Below are 17,855 nucleotides of genomic sequence, written 5' to 3'. Positions count from 1 at the left end.
GACTCAGGGCGGCTTACAATTAATGGGAAGGGAGTGCAAGACAAAGCATAAGAAAAAAAAATGTGAATAAAAAAAATAAACCAGTAAAACACAACAATCATTCAGCATTCGGGTGGGGCAAGGTTAGGGTCTTATCCCCAGGCCTGACGGGATAGCCAGATCTTGAGGGCTGTGCGGAAGGTCTGGAGGGTGGTGAGGGTGCGAATCTCCACGGGGAGATCGTTCCAAAGCGTCGGAGCTGCAACTGAGAAGGCTCTCCTCCGCGTAGTCGCCAGTCGGCACTGACTGGCGGATGGAATTCGGAGGAGGCCTACTCTATGCGATCTGATGGGACGGAGGGAGGTAATTGGCAGAAGGCGGTCTCTCAAATAGTCAGATCCACTACCATGGAGGGCTTTATGAATGGTAAGTAGCACCTTGAAGCGCACCCGAAGATCAACAGGTAGCCAGCGCAGCTCACGGAGGATCGGTGTTATGTGGGCGAACCGTGTGCGCCCACGATCACTCGCGCGGCCGCATTCTGGACTAGCTGAAGTCGCCGGATGCTCTTCAAGGGCAGCCCCATGTAAAGCACATTGCAGTATTCCAGCCTGGAGATCACAAGGGCTCGAGTGACTGTTGTGAGGGCCTCCCGATTCAGGTAGGGCCGCAACTGATATATATAATATTGAATGTAGTGGCATACATCCAGAACAAATGTTTTCTACCTTGTACAACAGAAGCATCTGTGCAGTATGGTATTCACTAAGGCAGTGGTTCCCAAACTTGGCAACTTTAAGACTTGTGGACTTCAACTCCCAGAATTCTCCAGCCAGCCAATTCTGGGAGTTGAAGTCCACAAGTCTTAAAGTTGTCAAGTTTGGGAACCACTGCACTAAGGGCAACCTGATTTTTTCAGCTTTCCACGCAAGCAGCTCCTTTAATAACCATTGTTATTGTGCCTCTCCCCCTCCCCCCAAAAAAGAATTGTGTTTGTTCTTGCAAGAATCTGATCTACCTCTTCCTAATCATTTTCAAAATTATCACAGTCCTGATTAGATCACAACCCCCCACCCTCCCTAGCCAAAATCTCTATTGGGCACCAGGACTAGAAAAAATGAAGATAAAATAGTTTGTGTGCAATCAGGTTTACTCCCATATGAAAGGGTTGACATACCATAATTAGTCTGTAAAGGTCCAATGTATAGATGGATGTAGAAAGCCATCTCCACCTCTAGAAGTCATCTGGAATTTTGTAGTCCAGATAGGGAATGCCTCTAAAATATTTCCCAGTACTTCATTACCTATATATTATAGTCCTATGCAGTGGTGGGATTCAGCCAGTTCGCACCTATTCGGGAGAACCGGTTGTTAACTTTCTAAGCAGTTCGGAGAACCAGTTGTTGGAAGAAATCTCATTTTGTTTTTTCCCACTTTACAGGGCTAATCCTGTAAGGAAGGCAGGAAGGAAACATTCTGGTGTTATTTCTAGCCTAATCTTTATTGACCTGCTTACAGAAACTGCCTCTCTGGTTAACCCTTATTACATTGTCACAGCTAAGGCGAAGCGCCCATCGACGTGAGTGACATTGAGTTGGCCATGCCCACTCAGTCACATGACCACCAAGCCCCGCCTATCCAGCTGGTCATTAGGGCAGAGAACCGGTTGTTAAATTATTTGAATCCCACCACTGGTCCTGTGAAACATAAATTGGGAGTTAAAATCAATTTTGGAATTAAAATTCTGGAAGCAGCAGTATGAAAAAAGAGAAAGGACCTCCAACTCACATGTCCAGCTTGTTAAAAACCCAATCCCACTGCTCTTTTGCATATGCATGGCCTGACACCAGAATAAGCCAGCTGCACTTTCTTTAAAGCACTATGGAAATGCTGAATATGAATTGTAAACTCGTAATCCTATTTACTTCCAGTTATGCAAACGAATGAGTCCTCTCTTCAAAGAAGGTTTCACTGTTCTGTCTCAAGGGCTCGCTTTAATCTTTTATACATAAATATGCCACATTTTTATGATAATTTTTTTCAGGGCTCCTTAGAAAGTTCTACAAAAATAAAATAAATAAAAACCAACAATTACCGTATATACTCGAGTATAGGCCGACCCGAATATAAGCCGAGGCACCTAATTTTACCACAAAAAACTGGAAAAGTTATTGACTCGAGTATAAGCCTAGGGTGGGAAATGCAGCAGCTACCGGTAAATTTCAAAAATAAAAATAGATACCAATAATGTTTTTGAATATTTATTTCAAAGAAAAACAGTAAACTAGCGGTGTATTCAATGAAATACTTCACTCACCTCATGATGCTGATGTCCCGCTGTGATGATGATGTCCCGTGCAGCCGCGGGAGCGATGTCCCGCCTCCTATGACACACGGCACAGTGATTCCTATCATTGGATCACTGTACCAGAGGAGGTGGGACATCGCTATGTGGCTGCTTGCCATAACAAGGAGGAGGTGGGACATCGTTGCAGAGCGGCAGGAGGGGGAGGAAGGGGAATCGTAAGACAGCCCTGCATTACATTAGAACGTGAGGAGGGGGGATGGTGCGGTGCGCACTGCGCGGCAAACTGACACAGAGGGAGGGGAAACTCACAGGGGCACTGGGCCATTCACGAGTGTCACCCAGCAGCATGGCCCCGCCCCTTTTTCTCCTCCATTTCGGGCAAATTTTTCACTGACTCGAGTATAAGCCGAGGCGGCTTTTTTCAGCCCAAAAAGTGGGCTGAAAAACTAGGCTTATACTCGAGTATATACAGTATGTTGGTATGTAATAAGTAAAAGTAATTCATAACATTTTCTTGCAGTAAGGTTCTGGCATAGGACTTCTGGGATTGAGGCTTTTCTCCTTCCGTTGCCCTGAAGATGAACTTTCCAAATTATTCCAAACTTTAATTAATCTTTCTCATTGGAGACGGCTATGAATCATGGAGTGATGTGAAATCACATAATGATTAATTATAGAGGTTGTAAGTAACATCTTAAGAAATTGTAAGGAACCAGTTTAATTCATCCAGCCTGATTAATTATTCTTCTATGAAGTGTCCAGTAACATCTTTTCAGACTAAGAAATTTATTAAAATGCATACACTCATTTCATAAGATGCGTGGCTTGGCTCCTCCTACATTGTCTTTTATGAAGCATATAAATTTGTACAAGAGTTTCTATAAGTTGGATATCTTCGATACTCAAGGTTCAAGGTTCGAGGTTCATTTTATTTATATGCCGCCCTATTCCCGGCGGGACTCAGGGCAGCGCACAAACCCAAAGGAGGGGAAGGGAAACACAAGAACTACAACAAAAAGTACAGGGAATTTAAAACAACCAACAGCCACATGATTCGAGAGGGGAAAGGAACTCATCGACCCCAGGCCTGCCGACACAGCCAGGTTTTAACGGCTTTTCGGAAGGCCTGGAGAGAGGTGAGGGTCCGAATCTCTGCGGGGTATATACTCGAGTATATACAGTATGTTGGTATGTAATAAGTAAAAGTAATTCATAACATTTTCTTGCAGTAAGGTTCTGGCATAGGACTTCTGGGATTGAGGCTTTTCTCCTTCCGTTGCCCTGAAGATGAACTTTCCAAATTATTCCAAACTTTAATTAATCTTTCTCATTGGAGACGGCTATGAATCATGGAGTGATGTGAAATCACATAATGATTAATTATAGAGGTTGTAAGTAACATCTTAAGAAATTGTAAGGAACCAGTTTAATTCATCCAGCCTGATTAATTATTCTTCTATGAAGTGTCCAGTAACATCTTTTCAGACTAAGAAATTTATTAAAATGCATACACTCATTTCATAAGATGCGTGGCTTGGCTCCTCCTACATTGTCTTTTATGAAGCATATAAATTTGTACAAGAGTTTCTATAAGTTGGATATCTTCGATACTCAAGGTTCAAGGTTCGAGGTTCATTTTATTTATATGCCGCCCTATTCCCGGCGGGACTCAGGGCAGCGCACAAACCCAAAGGAGGGGAAGGGAAACACAAGAACTACAACAAAAAGTACAGGGAATTTAAAACAACCAACAGCCACATGATTCGAGAGGGGAAAGGAACTCATCGACCCCAGGCCTGCCGACACAGCCAGGTTTTAACGGCTTTTCGGAAGGCCTGGAGAGAGGTGAGGGTCCGAATCTCTGCGGGGAGCTCGTTCCAAAGGGCCGGAGCCGCCACAGAGAAGGCCCTCCCCCGGGTAGTAGCCAGATGACATTGGCTAGTAGACGGAACCCGGAGGAGGCCTAATCTGTGTGATCTAATGGGTCTTTGGGAGGTAATTGGCAGCAGGCGGTCTCTCAAGTACAAAGGTAATATGTGAATCTCCTGTTTTTGAAAGCTCAACTGAAATTTGAAGGACTGCCTCTCCCCAGTTACATCTGCTCTTCCCATCAGATAGGGCAAGGGAGGCACGCTTCAGGCCGTGCCTTTTAGGGAATCACACTTGGTAGGCTTAAGGAGGCGAGCCTTCTCTGCTGGTGCACCCACATTATGGAACATTCTCCCTACACACCCCAAAATGAGGCCAGCTCCATCCATCCTTAGTTTCCTGAAGTCCCTTCAAGGCTTGGCTTTTGTTATAGGTCCTGTGGGTCTCCGCAGACAATGAGATCTTGAGGTGGTTTTATTGATGATCAAATCTCTTGTTTGCTTTCTTATTAAAAATGACTGTGCTTGGCATGTTTATTGTTTTTATTCTCTCTCTCTCTCTTTTTGCTGTAGGCTGCAAAGGCTCATCTCTTCTTATGAGATGGGCAGTCTTATAAATTAGATAGATGATAGATAGATAGAGATAGATAGATAGATAGATAGATAGATAGATAGATAGATAGATAGATAGATGATAGATAGATAGATAGATAGATAGATAGATAGATAGATAGATAGATAGATAGATAAGACAGATAGAGAGAGACAGAGAGACAGACAGAGAGACAGAGACAGAGAGACAGAGACAGACAGACAGACTCCCAAGAGTTATATAGAAATGGATTTCTTTCACTTTCAATGCCGTTTTTTAAAAACTTCCCAACCCAACCCAAGTCCTGGGATTTCTTGACCAGAGCTACAGAATAATATAATATCAGCCTTTTAACGAGGCCCGAAAATATACATAATTCAAAATATTACAAATGGTTAATAGTAATGAGGTTTGGTTTAGATTATCAAGACTTTACTCTTTAAAAAAAAACACAAAACCACTCCTGCAAACTTAAAATTGCACCAGATCTAGTTTTCTTTCTGAAAGGATGGATCCATAATCCCAGCCCTTATTTAGAGATTTCAACCGCCAGAATGAGTCATACATAGTTCAAGCATATATTTGATAATTATTAAGCTTTGGGATAGATTGCCTGTAACCTCAGGTGGCAGAAGATGAAACAGAGTAAAAGTGTCCAAGCTGCATTTCACAAGATATCTACCGTTTATCTATAAGCAGTTTTGTCTGTACTCTGTAGATATGGAATTTTTAACTTTAGATATGGAATTTAAAGAATTATCTGGAAGAAACAAATATGTGGGGTCCTTGGTGCTCTCTGAATACTTCTGATGGTTGGGGAAATTCAGCATAGAACAACAATCTATGAAAAATGGTATGTTTGTGTTTATGTGTTCCTTAACATTTTTCCTTGTTTTTCCCCCCATCCTTCTGCTCTCCAGATGTTTGATTAATCAGAATAATCAGAATCAAGTGTACTATTTGGAAATCATAAGGATTGACTTCTAATACTAATTAAGTAATTTAGAATGAAATATTTGTAGAGATCAGACACACATCGGGATTTTTACAGCTTCCAGTAATAGTAATTGCTGTTGAGTAGGATTCCATAAATCTCTCCTTGATCATAACTAATCTTATAGATGTTCATAACCTTCATTTTATCCCTGCAGAAAAGTCCTTCCTTTCCTCTTGCCTCTTAATTAATTGAAAAGGATGAAAGGATGGTCGAGTATGTTCTCATTTACAGCAAAATTGGAGAAATTTCGGGGCGGGGGAGGGAGACTTGTCTTTTTTTCTCTCCTCAGTGCAAATAAAATATCTTCCCCCTCCCAAATATTTCATGCTTGTCCAAGACTTCAAAAAAGGAAAAGGAAGTTGCTGGAAATTATGTCTGGCTAACAAGTGGTGGTGACTTGACTTTTAGTGGTATCCTTTGATATAAAGCAACAATTGGGATGCTCGTTGGTTCTTCTTTTCAGAGTCCATTCCTCTATTTGAAAGTTTGCTGAAGCCAAGTTTGACTTAGAGAAAGATAGATTCATTTTTCTTATGCGTATTGTTGTGTTTCTTTTAATATTAGCTATGCTATCAATCCTGTATAACTCAGGTAGTTCTTGACTTATAACCATTTGTTAAGTGACCATTTGAAATTCCAGAAACACTGGAAAAGACGACAGTTTTCCACACTTACGACCATTGCAGCACCCTCCTGGTCATGTGATCAAAATTCAGATGCTTGGCAACTGGCATGTACTTATTACAGTATTCCAGTGTTTATGTGATCACCTTTCGCAACCCTCTGACAAGGAAAGTCAGTGAGGAATCTAGATCAGTGTTTCTCAACCTTGGCAACTTGAAGAGGTCTGGACCAACTCCCAGAATTCGGGTCACTTCATGCTGGGAGGTTACGATGTTTTTTTTTTTGGGGGGGGTGTCCCCCGCTCTGGTTACTGAGCTTGGCTTAAACCCTACTCTTCTTCTTCCTCCTCCTCCTCCTCCTCACTGGAGCCCCCTTTTGTCTGCAACCTTGGGGCAGGAAGACCCCTTGGCCGGGAATGACAGGGACCTATCCTCTGCGGAGTATAGGGGCAGGGTTATACTCTGGTCCCTGTCAATCATGTTTGGTTTCCTTTCCTCACCCCCCCTCCCTCCCGTGCTTGTAACTGCCTCCGAGCCCCTCCCTCGTTTGTGGGACTTAGCATCGCCCCCCCCCCCCCCACTCTCTCTACAAGCCCCCTCGTGCTGGGTAACTCGCCATCCCAAGAGGCTGTTTTCAGGTGAGGGAATATTATTTTTTGGTGGGGGGAGAAGGGGGGTTTAAACCAACTAGCACTCTCCTGTGCCCCCCCCCCGACTGTCTCCTTGGTTCATATTTACTCTCCTCTGTTGTTCACAGGTCAAGCTGTGCCCCCTCCCCTCCCTCTTGCCCTGTTAATCCAACCCATTTGTTAATCAACCTCAATAAAACACAAGTTTAATATGAGCTGCCGTTCAACCTGAGGATCTGACAGCAACAGGCTTGGGCAGACATCCAGCCTTGTCTACAGCTAGTAACTTACACCGTAGCGCTCTTGCAATACTGAACAAGAGTTGGCAGAATAATGCCGAAATCCAACCACTTGCACCTGAGGAACTGCAAGGTAATCCTAGCTGGTCCTTCTCAAGGTGCACATCTAAATGGTACCAGCCCCGTGGTGGGTTTCAAAAATTGTTCGAACCTACTCTGTGGGTGTGGCCTCCTTTGTGGGAGTGGCTTGCCACCCATGTGACCGGATATGAAGATGCCGACGACACTTGTCAGAACCACCTTAAATGACCTCACACACAGCACTGGCATGCATAAGAATAGGATGCAAACTTCTTTTTTAAAAGGCATCTTTGGTTTGCGTTAAAACAACTTCAACACACGCAATGTTCTGATTGCACCACAAACGCAGTAGTCATCCTTACCTTTCACAGAGGCACTGAGTTTTATAAATATGAGCATGATAGTGTAGAATAATCATATCCAAGGACCAGGGGTGGGTTTCAAAAAAATTTGGAACCTCTTCTGTAGGTGTGGCCTGCTTTCCGGCTCCACTGGTGGAAACTCTTCTAACCGGTTCGGTAGATTTTTTTTTTTTTAAATTAATTTTTTATTTTATCAATTTCATATATACATTTACAATTATATGATCTCATAACTGTTATTAATAATATGTATTTATAACAATTTTTTCCCTACAGTTGACAATATACTTGAAGATTGCTTTCTTACCATCCCATAAATCCATCTTATCTTACAAGGTCCTACTTCTTCTTCCCTCCCTCCCTCTTTCCTTCCCTCGTTTCTTCTCTCCTACTCTCCTTCCTTCCCTCCTTCCTTCCCTCCCTCCTTCCCCCTTCCCTCCTTCTCTCCTTCCCTCCTTCCTTCCTTCCCTCCTTTCTTCTCTCCTTCTCTCCTTCCTTTCCCCCTTCCTTTCCTCCTTCCTTCCCCCCTTCCTTCTCTCCTACATTCCCTCCTTCCTTCCCTCCCTCCTTTCTTCTCTCCTTCTCTCCTTCCTTCCCTCCCTCCTTCCCTCCCTCCTTCCTACCCCCTTTTCTTCTCTTTCTTCTCCCCTTCCTTCCTCAGTTCGGTAGATTTGATGAACCGGTTCTACCGAATAGGTGCGAACTGGTAGGAACCCACCTCTGTACCAGCCCCAATTACATACCCTACATATTCTGGCGGAGCATCTTTGTTTTGAGTGCTTTGCTTATTGCATATTTTGCATTATATAATGTGACAATTACTCACAGTTTCATCATGGCAAGGTGTAACAAGTATGGAATTGAGTCTTCTGTACCGCGGGTGAAAGGCACTGTAATTTTTGGGAGAGAAAGTAAGGCTGCTAATCATGCTTACAAATGTTATTTATTGATTATTTAAATTATTTGTTTTGCGATTGTGAATGGAGCTTCTTAAACAGCCAAATGCCCTCCTGCTTGTCTTTCAGGGGAGAAAAAAGCTGAAAATCTGGTGGTTCTAGTTGTCAAGAATGGATCCAAAATTTATAAATTTAAAAAAAATATGTGCGAGAGAGTGAAAGAAAGAGAGAATCTAGTACTTAGAGCTCCAGTTGGAAGTCAGGTTTGGGGTGTTAGGGGGGAGGGTAGGGTAGGGGGGGACATATACTATGAGTTAGATTTCAACGTAATGCGATTTCACATGTATACTGTTTCTCTTTAATTTCTCCGTAAAAATAGGACAAGCTGAATACGTTGACATATAGTAGAAATACACCAAGGGGAGGAGGATGGGATAGAAGGAAGAGGGCTAGAGAGGGCGGGAGAGAGGATGGGAGGGAGGGTGAGAAGGAAGGAAGGGAGTGGATCGGGAGAGAGGAGGGGAAGAGGGGGAGGGGAAGTAGGGTAGAGGGGAATGATGGAGGGAAGATGGAAAGTTGGAGGGGGGCGGAAGAAAGAGGTGTATGGAGAGCGGAAGAGGTATATTGGGTTTCTATTTGAGTTTGAGTTTTATTTTATTTATATTTCTGGGGGTATTGCTGACAAGAGGAACTGCTGTGATTATTGTTTAATGTTGTATGGCCCCGGTTATGCACAGTATATATGTGACTGTTTGAAAATGGAAAATGGAAAATAAAAACATTTTAACGATAAAAAAAAGGAAGTCAGGTTGAAGGAATGAGGGAACTTAGTAAGTACTTCCACTTTTGCAACATCTGTTGATAAGTCCTTCCCATTTATAATGGGCTCCCATTGCTGTAGATTTGCATCATACGCCATGTTGGATCCATGACTTGATGAACAAAACTGGCCTGACCCCAGAAGGAGGTCATACTTCACTTATACAAAAGAGAGGCCTCTGCTCCAAGTTTCTATGGTTAACAGAGTTTGTATTTGTATTTTTTTGTATTTTATTGTCACTTATAGGCCGCCCTTTTCCCTGAGGGGACTCAGGGCGGCTTACAATTCATGGGAAGGGGGTGCAAGACAGAACGTAAAATAATATGAGTACAAATAAAAATAGCAATAAAACACAACATTCATTCAACATTCGGGTGGGGTGTATGAAGATCTTATCCCCAGGCCTGACAGGATAGCCAGATCTTAAGGGCTGTGCGGAAGGTCTGGACTGTGGTGAGGGTGCGAATCTCTACGGGGAGATCGTTCCAAAGAGTCGGAGCTACTACTGAGAAGGCTCTCCTCCGCGTAGTCGCCAGTCGGCACTGACTGGCGGATGGAACTCGGAGTAGGCCCACTCTGTGCGATCTGATGGGACGAAGGGAGGTAATCGGCAGAAGGCGGTCTCTCAAGTACTCAGATCCACTACCATGGAGCGCTTTATGGATGGTAAGTAGGACCTTGAAGTGCACCCGGAGATCAACAGGTAGCCAGCGCAGCTCGCGGAGGATGGGTGTTATGTGAGCGTACCGATGTGCGCCCACTATCACTCGCGCGGCCGCATTCTGGACTAGCTGAAGTCGCCGGATGCTCTTCAAGGGCAGCCCCATGTAGAGCACATTGCAGTATTCCAGCCTAGAGATCACAAGGGCTCGAGTGACTGTTGTGAGAGCCTCCCGGTTCAGGTAGGGTCACAACTGGCTTACCAGGCGAACCTGGGCAAATGCCCCCCTGGTCACAGCCGACAGATGGTGGTCAAAAGTCAGCTGTGGGTCCAGGAGGACTCCCAAGTTGCGAACCCTATCTGAGGGGTGTAGAATTTGACCCCCCAGCCTGAGCGATGGAATACTGGCCAAATTATTGGGAGGGAAACACAACAGCCATTCGGTCTTGTCCGGGTTGAGTACCAGTTTGTTAGCTCTCATCCAGTTCTTAACGGCCTCAAGACCCTGGTTCATCACGTCCACCGCTTCATTGAGTTGGCACGGGGCGGACAGATACAACTGCGTATCGTCCGCGTATTGATGGTGTTTTATCCCGTGCCTCCGAATGATCTCGCCCAGCGGTTTCATGTATATGTTAAATAGTAGGGGGGATAAGACCGAACCCTGCGGCACCCCACAAGTTAGGGGCCTCAGGGACGATCTCTGCCCCCCAACCAACACCGACTGCGACCTGTCCGAGAGGTAGGAGGAGAACCACCGCAGAACAGTGCCTCCCACTCCCACCTCCCGCAGTCGTCGCAGAAGGATACCATGGTCGATGGTATCGAAAGCCGCCGAGAGGTCAAGGAGAACCAGGATGGACGCATGGCCTCCATCCCTGGCTCTCCAGAGATCATCGGTCAATGCGACCAAAGCGGTTTCTGTGCTGTAACCAGGTCTGAAGCCGGACTGGAAGGGGTCAAGATAACTTGACCCCTTCCAGTTCAAGTGGGGCAGGGCTGGGAAAATTGTCAGCTTGAGACCCAGTAATCAAAACAAGCAACATTGTGTAAGGCAGATCAATGGTCTGACTCAGTGGAACAATCCAACTTCATATTTCGTTGCTGAGCTAATAATCAAGTGGGAGATTGCAAAAGGTAACCATCTGCTACAGTTTGGAGTAGTCCGTCAAATTGAGCTGGAGTTAATTAATTGGCCAAATTTTCCATCTGTGGTCTTCTAAGGAGCCTGCTTCCTGGCTGGCATTCTAGCAACAGCAATAGCAATAGCAGTTAGATTTATATACCGCTTCATAGGGCTTTCAGCCCTCTCTAAGCGGTTTACAGAGTCAGCATATTTTCCCCACAATCTGGGTCCTCATTTCACCCACCTCGGAAGGATGGAAGGCTGAATCAACCTTGAGCCGGTGAGATTAGAACCGCCGAACTGCAGATAGCAGTCAGCTGAAGTGGCCTGGAGTACTGCACCCTAACCACTGCGCCACCTCGGCTCTTTGTCCACACACACCTTGATTTAAGCCTTTCTTCTTTCCTGCTCTTTGTACAGCTGCCGAACCAGCAACAGAAAAAGCCTGATCCTGACAAGTACATCACCAACACTGCCACGACCTCACTCTCCACTCCCAGGTCATATTGGTGAGTTAGGCCCTTGGCCCTCCTTCTTCCAAGAATTCCAGCCTTGATGTGCCTTCTGCAAAACTGTATATTTTGCAGGAGACACTGTAAATTCCTGGCATTTTAAGTCCTGCTTTTCTGTTCTTGCCTAGACAAGAAGCCATTCTTTAAATAAGCTGCCTATTAAGACTGAATAAGTTACTGAGAAAGGAACATATTGCATCCCGATTGTTAATGTCCCTATCCAGGAATCATTCAACGCCCTTTAAAAAAAAAATCAAGGGCATATCTCTTTGTCTTTTAATCTTTGCTCTGTCCCTCGTCTTTAAAGTGGGATTCCTTCTCATTGTCGGAACTGACCAAATGTGATATATGTGGGGGGGGGGGTTGGGGGGTGGAGTCTTCCATAATTTTATGTTGTACCTATTTGCCATAGTGAGGCAAAATGTCCACAGAAATCTGAATTTATGTTCGCTCACACCTTATTCATCTTTATGAGTTTATCTGTGTATTTGGCAGCAAGCATGACATTGACTCCAAAGTAGTCCTATGAAAATTATTCAGAAGCAGTTTTGGTCTGAAGTGGTGCATCCATTTTCCTGTAATTCTCTACACCCTGTTCCTTCTTTGTTTTTTTCATTATTTTATGTATCCAGGGCATCTGCCTTTTTATTCCACATATATACAGTATTAACATAATGGATTTTATGTATGTAAATGTATCCAAAATGTATGTATGTAAATGTATCCAAAATGTATGTATGTAAATGTATCCAAAATGTATTTTATCCATCCTTCTAACTCTCCGAAGTTGTCTGTCCGTTAGCCTGATTTTCCATCTTTCCCCTAATTAGTTTCTAATCTACCATTTAACAGTCAGTCAACAATCCATTGCTGTGTTTGGCCATTGGTCCGTCCATCCATCCATCCATCCATCCATCCATCCAGTGTTCTGTTTCTTGGCTTCCTTTTGTCTGCTGTTTTCATATTTAACAAGCTTCTCTATGCCCTTTTCAATCTTGCTAGCTAACTGTTGCGCCATCTTGATTGATTTTTCAAACTCTAGAATTTGCTGGCTTCTGGAAATAGATTCGATTTCATCATAGTTCAATAGCAGCCTCATAGAGCAACACATTTGATTGTATTTTGTATGTTCCTACCCTGTCCTGTCCGCAGGAAGCAGCCCCCTTGACAGTCCTCGGAATTTCTCCCCCAACACACCAGCCCATTTTTCCTTCGCTTCTTCCCGCAGGTAAGAGGGGGGGCCTCCGTTTCTGGGACTCAAGAGAAACATGAATTGCACAGAAGATCCACTGGCGATCCATACTTTATATTCCTTTTTACCTATCAGCTGTTAGCAGTCCACAATAACTGTACTGTAACAGTAATATTTCCTCTATAGGAAAGGTACTAATGCCAGAATTAGAGTGAGGAAGTTGCTTGCCTTCCTCTGGAAAACAACAAAAAAAGCTAATATTTTTATATACAAAAATACCAAACTCCTATGCTCTTTGTATTTGCAGTCTTGAGTATTTGCCTCTTTCCTTCTAATGTCCACCACTTCCTTTGGTGATGCCTGGTCTTTATGAATTCAAGCCTGCCATTATAATACAGGAATTAGACTATTCTCAGCCACAACCTTTCCATATTTGGTTAGCAATAGCAGTTAGACTTATATACCGCTTCATAGGGCTTTCAGCCCTCTCTAAGCGGTTTACAGAGTCAGCATATTGCCCCCAACAACAATCCGGGTCCTCATTTCACCCACCTCGGAAGGATGGAAGGCTGAGTCAACCCTGAGCCGGTGAGATTTGAACCGCTGAACTGCAGATAACAGTCAGCTGAAGTGGCCTGCAGTACTGCACCCTAACCACTGCACCACCTCGGCTCTAGATAGATAGATAAATAAGAGATATGGATGGATGGATGGATGGATGGATGGATGGGCGGATGGATGGATGGATGGATGGATGGATGGATGGATAGATAGGTAGATAGATAGACAGAGAGAGAGAGAGAGACATACATACATACAGACAGACAGACAGACAGACAGACAGACAGACAGATAGATAGATAGATAGATAGCAATAGCAATAGCAGTTAGACTTATATACCGCTTCATAGGGCTTTCAGCCCTCTCTAAGCGGTTTACAGAGTCAGCATATTGTCCCCAACAACAATCCAGGTCCTCATTTTACCCACCTCAGAAGGATGGAAGGCTGAGTCAACCTTGAGCCGGTGAGATTTGAACCGCTGAACTGCAGATAGCAGTCAGCTGAAGTGGCCTGCAGTACTGCACCCTAACCACTGCGCCACACCTCGGCTCTCTATTCTCATTCTGGTTGTCATGTTGTTGGTTCAATCAGCTTCCTGGCTGTTGTAAGCTTTGAAGGAGAAGGCGGGATTTTGGCTATTGTTCTAGTATTTGATCTATTAAGCCATCCCATCTGGGACATTTGAGGTTATGGAAGAACTTCCCATCTGCTCCCTACTTCCCATCTGCTCTCTGCTCTTTTTATAGACACGGACATAAAACTTCTCCTGCCCACTTCCACCCACAAAACCAAAGGAACAGACTGTGAGGTTCCATCAGGCCCTTAGCGAAATATTGAGTAAATCCATTCTGGGTTGTTGACATATTTTTGTTCTGCAAATTTTTTGCATTGCACCTCAAGGCATGAGTGCTTTTATTGCTTTTTGCTTGTAAAGCCTATGCTTGATAAAGTTTATGTAATCAAATTAGATGAAGAGATCGGAATTATATAATTGCAATCTGGTACACTGTGAATTATTGATATGGTTAATTGATAGTAAATAGGGGAAGTATAACCCAAATTACAGTCATTATTATACAGTCACGAATAATTTCCTTCTGACAGAATGTTCTACATTTCTGGATGCTTTCCTAAAAAATACTTGAGCCACATGAAAGTCTTACAGCAGGAAAGAACACTTTGAATGTGCTTCACACCACACATACCATTTCCTAGATATATTGATTTTTTTTTACATATATTATCTTAAATGGCCTTTTTTGGAGGTCATACGGATTCATACTGGAGAACAGGTAGCAAAAGGCATTTGATATATAGGACCTGTAGGAAAGGAAACCAACTTTGCAAGCAAAATCATGAACCTTTGGGTCAAAAGTTTCATTTGTTGCGCAGAAATGTTGTCCCCCTAGATCCATTCAGTACTAAAATAGTTTTACCAACATATGGATATATTGCTGAAGAATCAGTGACAGATTTGGACTGGTGACACAGTATAACACTGGTAGGTCTGAATGAAGAAATATACCTGGGAAGAAAAACGTAAATCCATGCTGGAATATAAGAATATTGACCCTTTGGTTTAATATTTCCAATCTAGTGCTTTCCATTTGGGTGGGATTGCTATCCCATTTGATCAATATGAGCAATGCCAACTGATTTGGAAGCATCAATTTAGGGAAGGCTGCTTCAAGCACCACTCTGCAATCTTGGAGACATATAAGCCAGAGCTACATTTATTTGGTGAGGGTTTATTACAGTTTGGGAGTCATTCATCATATTTTATGGTTAAAATATGAGTGGCATATGATATTGTCATACCTTCTTAACGGTCTCATAGCTTCCCTGTGCTGCATTTGTCTTATTTCTTGATGCATAAAATCCTTTTTTTCAACAGAGTAAAAGTATGACTCTCCACAGCTGTTGATGGCTTTAGCCTTAATCTTATACATTTTAATTCAGCTCCTAGGTTTTGATACGACCAAGATTTAGAGGGCAAGTAAACCTTTATCGTGTCTCAGCATTTACTCAGTTTAACATCTTGGGGTGGGTGCTGTTTCTAACTGACTTTTTAGAATCTTAGATTTCCTAGCATTTAGGGTTAAACTAGTTTTTGTAACAAACATTTTCTCAAGAATCTGTTAAATGGCCCCAAATCTTCCAAAAAGCTAAATTTGACTCATCTTGTTGATATTAGTTATTTACAGTAAATGACATTTCAGCAAATGAGACGCAATTGGCTAAACTGGTATTTATAACAAAATTGCTTTTTCTAATCAGGATTAATTCTGCCTTTCATTCTTAAGTATTAGAGTCACTTAAAGTTTAATGACATCTGGAGCATTACAGCGATATTAAGATAATTATACGTGTGATGACGGAATCTGTGTGTAAAGCAGCAGTTATACACTTACATCCCAGTGATAGTAGTACATATGTCACAGCATTTGCCCAGTGATGTTGTCACACACCAGTGGTGGGTTTCAAAAATTGTTCGAACCTACTCTGTAGGTGGGGCCTCCTTTGTGGGAGTGGCTTGCCGCCCATGTGACCAGATGGGAGTGGCTTGCCGCCCATGTGACCGGATATGAAGATGCTGACGACACTTGTCAGAACCACCTTAAATTACCCCACACACAGCACTGGCGTGCATAAGAATATGATGTAAACTTGTTTTTTAAAAGGCATCTTTGGTTTGCGTTAAAACAACTTCAACACACGCAATGTTCTGATTGCACCACAAACGCAGTAGTCATCCTTACCTTTCACAGAGGCACCGAGTTTTAGAAATAGGAGCATGATAGTGTAGAATAATCATATCCAAGGATCAGTGGTGGGTTTCAAAAAATGTTTGGGACCTCTTCTGTAGGTGTGGCCTGCTTTCCGGGTCCACTGGTGGAACCTCTTCTAACCGGTTCGGTAGATTTGACGAACCGGTTCTACCGAATAGGTGCGAACTGGTAGGAACCCACCTCTGTCACACACATTTTGTGATTTGCCTCAACTCATCCCATCTTCAGGATTCCCATTTTTATATTCACCCTGTTACTTTCAGGGCAGATGGACGGCGATGGTCTTTGGCTTCCTTACCATCATCTGGATATGGAACCAACACTCCAAGTTCTACAGTATCAGTAAGATAAACCAAAACTGTCTAGATAAAAGAGCTTTTTTTATAGGCCAGAATTGCTTATGAAACACTATGCCCAGAGAACTAGAAATAATGGATGCGTTCAGAAGAAATTGTTAAAACCAGCTCACTCATCACCAGAGGACAACTGCTCACACAAACAACACCATCGAGAAAGTTTTATATGCCGTATTCTCTGCATAATGCAAGTCATCCAAGGGGCCGGGGAAAGAGAATGATTCGGTCTCTGCTGTTAAGGCACATTAGTGCACTTCTAGGGGAAATGTTTACATAATGTTAAGCTCTCTGCTTTGATAGGTGAGATAATGGAACACAGGCAACAGATTGGATCTGCCCGCTCCCTTTAATTCCACAGAGTTGGCTGCAGTCACATCTATATAATGCTGTATGTGCACAATTCACTGTTTGTAATGCCACGCAAGCTTCTTGGGTTACAGATGAACATGCATTTAATTATCATGTGGCAGGTCATGTGGGGAGCATGGCAGTGGCCCTAGTTCACAGGGATGGGTTTCTCGCCCCGTTCCAACCGGTTCGGTTGGAACGGGGCCGGCGGCGTCCTCGTGCACGCGCGCAGGGCACGCATGCGTACTAGCGTCTGTGCGATGCTCCAGCTGCTCCTGGAGGATCGCGCAGGCGCTGTATGCGTCCTGCACATGCGTGGAAGCGCAGAACTCATCAAAACCGGGTAAGGACCGCGGGCAGGCAGGTGGGCCATTCGCTGTTCCCGGAAGTTACTTACTTCCGGGTTCGCCGACCAACCGGTTCGCGGGGACCACCGCGAACCGGTTGAAACCCACCCCTGCTAGTTCAATCTCTTTTCACTGCTAAGGAGAAGTAGGCTTACCACCAAAAATACGAAGGTTCCTGTTGGTTAGTATTGACAGTACTGAACTGCATAAGACAGCGATCTGACTTATTTATTTATTTATTTATTCATTCATTTATTTATTTATTTATTAGACTTATATACCGCTTCATAGGGCTTTCAGCCCTCTCTAAGCGGTTTACAAATTTATTTAGCAAATTGAGTCAGCAACTTGCCCCCACAGTCCGGGTCCTCATTTCACCCATCTCGGAAGGCTGGAAGGCTGAGTCGACCTTGAGCCGGTGAGATTTGAACCGCTGAACTGCAGATAACAGTCAGCTGATGTGGCCTGCAGTACTGCACCCTAACCACTGCGCCACCTCGGCTCTTTTTGATGCTGACTTGATGAAGAGCTCTAGATAGATTGATTGTAATACGGATGTGTACAGGTT

At 43.7% G+C, this 17,855-nt stretch overlaps 1 protein-coding gene across 1 annotated transcript in view; it reads left to right on the top strand.

Moving 5' to 3' along the window:
• MAST1 (microtubule associated serine/threonine kinase 1) overlaps window positions 1-17,855 on the top strand; it is a 70,893-nt gene that overhangs the window by 2,079 nt on the left and 50,959 nt on the right. Inside the window, exons 2-4 of the mRNA XM_032210788.1 lie at window positions 11,602-11,690; window positions 12,846-12,921; window positions 16,500-16,578. Of these exons, the coding sequence (XP_032066679.1) occupies window positions 11,602-11,690; window positions 12,846-12,921; window positions 16,500-16,578 (244 nt within the window). The remainder of the gene's footprint in view (window positions 1-11,601; window positions 11,691-12,845; window positions 12,922-16,499; window positions 16,579-17,855) is intronic.

This window comes from Thamnophis elegans, chromosome 2 (assembly GCF_009769535.1).
Source record: "Thamnophis elegans isolate rThaEle1 chromosome 2, rThaEle1.pri, whole genome shotgun sequence".
Lineage (NCBI taxonomy): Eukaryota > Metazoa > Chordata > Lepidosauria > Squamata > Colubridae > Thamnophis > Thamnophis elegans.
Note: the sequence above shows the minus strand (reverse complement) of the source record. Positions and strands in the feature narration are given on the sequence as shown.